Source organism: Sceloporus undulatus, chromosome 3, assembly GCF_019175285.1.
Source record: "Sceloporus undulatus isolate JIND9_A2432 ecotype Alabama chromosome 3, SceUnd_v1.1, whole genome shotgun sequence".
Lineage (NCBI taxonomy): Eukaryota > Metazoa > Chordata > Lepidosauria > Squamata > Phrynosomatidae > Sceloporus > Sceloporus undulatus.
The window spans coordinates 266,815,631-266,820,976 of record NC_056524.1 but is presented as its reverse complement, the minus strand read 5'-3'; the positions used below and the strand labels follow the sequence as shown (position 1 = coordinate 266,820,976).

The 5,346-nt window shown below is 44.0% G+C and overlaps 1 protein-coding gene across 1 annotated transcript in view; it reads left to right on the top strand.

Annotated features, from left to right (window-relative positions):
- Positions 1–5,346, top strand: part of LOC121925994 (IgGFc-binding protein-like) — a 118,606-nt gene that overhangs the window by 111,644 nt on the left and 1,616 nt on the right. The window contains exons 14-16 of the mRNA XM_042458549.1: positions 40–129; positions 3,445–3,534; positions 4,426–4,551. Coding sequence (XP_042314483.1) covers positions 40–129; positions 3,445–3,534; positions 4,426–4,551 — 306 coding nt within the window. The remainder of the gene's footprint in view (positions 1–39; positions 130–3,444; positions 3,535–4,425; positions 4,552–5,346) is intronic.

The window sequence follows — 5,346 nt, the reverse complement described above, 5'->3', positions numbered from 1 at the left end:
GATATGGACTCTTCTCTCTTATCTTTCTCTCTGTATCAGACTATACCACTACTGGTCAAGGGGCTTCTTCAGAGCCACAGTCAACTCAGTTCCCTGAAACAGATGATCCCACTGAGCTAGCTACTTCAAGTAAGTATAACAGAGGACTTTATCACATGAGGCTATAAAAGCAGAATTTCAACAGGATAAAATTATCTTTGGCCAGTACTTATTGCATGATATCATGTTTTTTACTGAGATTTTAAATGTTTGTGAGCCACCTTAGGTCCCTCCGAGGAGAAAGGCGGCATATAAATGAAATTAAACAAATAAATAAATAATAGTGCACCTTTTCATTGACCGGGAAAGCCCATCAATAGGCTCTCAATCTTGCTGTTATTACATGACTGCCTTCATGCAATAAGTCCCTTCTGCTGCAGTTCTGCGTTTCAGGCAGCCATGAGGCCTGAGTGACAATGATTGCACTCCTCTCCCCCTCTCCTTTGCTGCAATGTGGCTGCCAACACCTTCCTGAATCTGGCTGCTGTAGGCACATTCACACAGCAGCTGGCTTGGAAAGGCAGTTGGTGGCCACAATTGCACAGAGCTGATGTGTGAATGTATTTATTTATTTGTGAAATCAAAGACTTTCATGGCTGGTATCCATGGTTTTTTGTGGGTTTTTTGGGCTATCTGGCCATGTTCTAGAAGAGTTTATTCCTGATGTTTCGCCAACATCTGTGGCTGGCATCTTCTCTAAAGATGCCAGCCACAGATGCTGGTGAAACATCAGGAATAAACTCTTCTAGAATATGGCCACATAGCCCAAAGAATTCACAAAAAACTATTTATTTATTTATTTATTTATTTCAAGGATTTGTATCCCACATTTCTCCCACAATGAGATTCAAGGCAGGTCACAATTAAAGGCCATTCATTCTTGCTTTAGCTGTTTCCTGTCAAGTGTGCTTAAGCCTCATTACAATCATGGTTTATACCTTGTTGGATTCTGTGATAAAGGTGAGTCCCTCCATTTATCAGAGCCTAAAGAAGCAACAAGGCTTTCGCCTGTCTGCCTTTCTCACCAGTTCTGACCTGGTAGATCATGAGGAGCTTATGACCAGCAGGACTACAAATCCCATCTGATGTATGAGTAAGATTAGGAAAAATGTACTAGTAAGGGACAAAGGCCTCATTCCCACTTACTGAAAGATCTGAATCTTGATCCGGCTCTGTGCCGCGATGCCAAATCGATTCCAAAAGATCGCTCATCCGCATATGAATGGGGACCTTTTGGAATCACTGTTTTTTGGCATAGACCTTCATCCCCATTTGTTGGCACCTGCTCCCCGGTCTGGCCTTGGCCCCTCCCCTGGCCTCTACACTCCCTCCCCTGTCCTGCCCATGGCCCCTTCCATGCTTGCCGTGGCTCATTCCCCGGTTGGGTCTGAGGCTGAGAGAATGTGGCTTGCCCAAGGGAGATGGGTGGCTGAGAGGAGGAGGAGGCACCCTGGAGGGCAGAGATGGCACCCACCACCGGCTCTCCCAGTACCTCCCTCCATCCATCCCTCACCTGAATCACCACCTAATGGAGAGGAGGAGGAGGAGGAGGAGGGAGGCAAGGCCGGGTGTGAGGAGCACAGACACCAGGGAATGGAGTGGGAGGGGGGAGGAGGAGGATAGGGAGAGACTGTTTTTAAAAAAACTAATCACAAAATCGCTAGAATGACTTAGCAGCTACTTGTTTCTACAAGTAGTTGCTTTGTCAATCTATCACTTTTGCGCTTAGTTTTATTTATTTTTTTAAAGGCCCCAAAAGGTGGCACTGGCGGTGTGTGTGACATCTTTGGGGATGGATGACACACCCACCCATGCCATTTGTCCCTCCCCTTTTAAAAAAAATTATTCTGATCTGGCGTTCCCACTGTTAGAAATCCTGTCAGAATCGATTTTTGCCAAAAGAACCACCAAAAATTGGTTACCAAAATACCCTGGTCTTTTGGCATTTGCCCCGTGTTTTTTCCACTGCAATCGATCCAATGAGGATTGGGATCCATTTCCAGTGGGAACTAGGGGCACATACATCAATTCAGGATTCGTGACTTTTCTCTGCCCCTTAGTTTCCTTGTTTGGCTGAATTAAATTGATTTAACTGAATTAATTTGGTTCCGTAACTTATACTTTGGTTGTGCCTGGAGCAAGTTGGTCCTTCATGTGTACGGTGTATATCCTTTTTCTATAAAAATCGCTTTACTTAGAATAAAGATTTTCTTTAAGGTACCTGCCTTTCTCTGCATCTCTTTCTTATGTGCCTTGCCTTGGGCCCAGTTCTTCCCTAGGTTGGCAAGTGAAATACCAGTAAAATTCCCTAGCTTGTCCCTAATGCATTGCTAAGGTGGGATAAAATAATCATGGGTGGTGGAAAGCGAGTTCTTCAGTAAAAGGTGTCTCAAGGGGTCCATCCAGCCTCAGCAGGCCGGGGAACCCATAGAGAATCCTCATAGGTTCTTGCTTTTCCTCCACTATAAAACACTGGTCTTCTTTTGTTAACACTTATGTCTGCATCTGCACTGCAGGATTAAAGCAGTTTGACACCACTTTACCTGCCATGGTTCCATCCTTTGAAATCCTAGGATGTGTAGTATGTTGCGAGCTGTATCAAACTACATTAATTCTATGATGCAGATGCAAACCATGTTATCATTGCTGCACTTATGTTCTCAATGTGCTCTGCCCAGGCAGGACAGGTATTTTGGATCAATTTTTCAACTAAATTTTCTATACTTTACACGAGTATATTCAGTAATTAACTTACAGAATGCCTAGGTTGGGGGAAATGCAATGGGTTCTAGCATGAAAGGAGACAAAGATCCCAAAATATCTCCTGATGGCTGTACTGTTCTTTCCTCCAGGTCCACCTTCCAATGACTATACAGTTGTAAGTGCTCAACTGAAGGATATATATTTTAAGCACTAAATAGTCCAACACATTTTGCCATGCATATGCTCAACAAGACCTTCTTCAGAGACTGTTTGAAATTCAACTTTAGCAGTGAACAGAGAGAAACTCTTGCAAAAATTTCCTGGCTCCTTTTTAGCCACTAAATGGTTTGAGAGTGAGACTTTCAGCTCCAGAAACCTCTGAAGTTAAATTTCAAATAGCTGCTGCAAAAGGCCTTGGAGAGGAACACATATTGGCTGAAGTACACTGGATTTTTGTACTGACAAAACCATCTGTCAGTTGAGAATCCTGAGACATTTTCCTAGTTTCTTCTGTTAATTTTATTGGGTGTTCTCATTTTTTGCTTCCATAGCTTTGGCTAAGAGTTCAGGATCAAATACATATTGTCCAGCAGCCTGGTTCTTACAAGTAATGGATGTGATAATTAGACTCTGCTTTTAGCACAGAATTTCTCCACCAGATTTTCCTCTTCCTCTTCTTCTCTGTCTCCCTCTGTCTCTCAGGCTGTGTGACGGCTGGTCAAGGAACCTCTTCAGAGCCAAAATCAACTCTTTCCCATGGAACATCTCCTTCTTTAGAAGCAGCTCCTTCCAGTAAGCACAGCATGCTTAATGTGTAATAGGGCTTCCACCCAAAATCATCAGAGGCTTGATGAAGATGGAGTAGAGAGAGGTGCATAATCATTATATGGAATTCTCCACCACATGCTGAGATTATGGCCACTTGCTGATTCAGGGATGTCAGGGGGGGAGGGTGGGGGGGGGGGGGGGGTACAGACCGCACCAGGTGACACCTCAGAGGGGAACAACACCCAGTGCACTGGGGGAAAGGGCTGCCTTCTGGTATGGAGTGTACTGCCACGCCTTTCCATTGGTAGATTGAAACTCCCAGAAACTAAAGGTTCTGGGATGGATCTGGTCCATCTGCCCAGACGCAGCAAGGAGACCAGCTGGGACACTGATGGCACACTATAGGGAACTCCTGGAGGCCTCTCCCATCACCTAATGGCACCTGGACCCCTTTGGGCATTGTGAAGCATTGTGAACAAGGCAGGTAGACAAGAACAGCCTGGGACATAAACGAAGTCCCATCGGGTGTTCTGATCCACCAGCCATAGGTGGCAAGGAAACCGGCCTTTCGCTTTCTTCCACAGTGACCTGATGTACCTATGTGGGACTATTGGCTGGAGGGTGTGCTAGACAGCCCGAAAGTGACAGCATGAGTTACCACACTGAGGTGACACCAACCCTAATAATGCTACTGCACTGACACCAGTTGTTCCAGAGTTAAATGGTCAAAATGCCCCCCTTGTTATATGGTCAAAAGATAGTAGTGTGTGCTAGGAACTGGGATAACAATTGCACATAATTAAATTGCAGAATACCCAGGTTCCTGATGGAAATAAGGATGTGGGGTGCCAGTATTGTTAAGGAGCAAGAGGTCTCAGAGTAGCTATTTAGTGTTTGTACTGTTCCTTTCCCAAGGCTCACCTCCTTTAAATGACCACACAACTGCAACTTCTCCAGTGCCCTCGGCACCAACCAGTTCATTGCCTTCAGTAACGACATCCAGGCCTCCAACCACAATCAGGACTCTTCCACCACTCACAGGTGAGATGCTTTGGCTGGACACAATTCCACTGGCTTACAGCTTTCTCCTGTAATAGGCAGATGCAAAGCTGCAGAGAATAAGAATGTTGTGGTTCCTGTTGAAAGTGATTTTGCACAAGTGTTGTGAAAGTCCTCAGGTGTAGAAGACAGCAATGGCAAGAGTAATCATGTGCCAGGGTCAGTTGAGTGGTCAAGAATGTTCTTCAAGATTGCTGGAAAATGTACCAATGTGTACAGTGTGCTATATATGCCTCACATAACCCCATGTTAACTAAGTGCAGAATTTTGTTGCAGTTTCCAGCAAAAGCAATTTGATTTTAAACAAAGTTCGATTCCTTCATTCTTCATTCACTGTATTTACGTACCACTTTCCTACTCTGCACCCCCGAAAAAGAGACTGTAAGACCAGCAAGCATTCACTCTACTGTGCCTTTCATCTCCAAATGCAGAGGCAATGGGCAAGATCCTACATTAGCATTATGTAATGAAAACATCTCATATAGAAGTGTGCATCAGTTATGATAAACACCCTTATGTTGAATTGCAACATTGGCCACTGAATGTGCAACTGAGTGAACACCTTGATGAATAAAAAATGCACAGCTGAAGGTGTACTACCACCAATTTCAGCAGAGACAAAGTGATAAACATTGGCCAAGAATGTGCTGCTCCATACACACTTGTAATTTTAACGTTAATGTGATCCCGCTTTTATCCATTGGGAGAGGCAGGAAGATAGAAATAAAAATTATTATTATTATTATTATTATTATTATTATTATTATTATTATTATT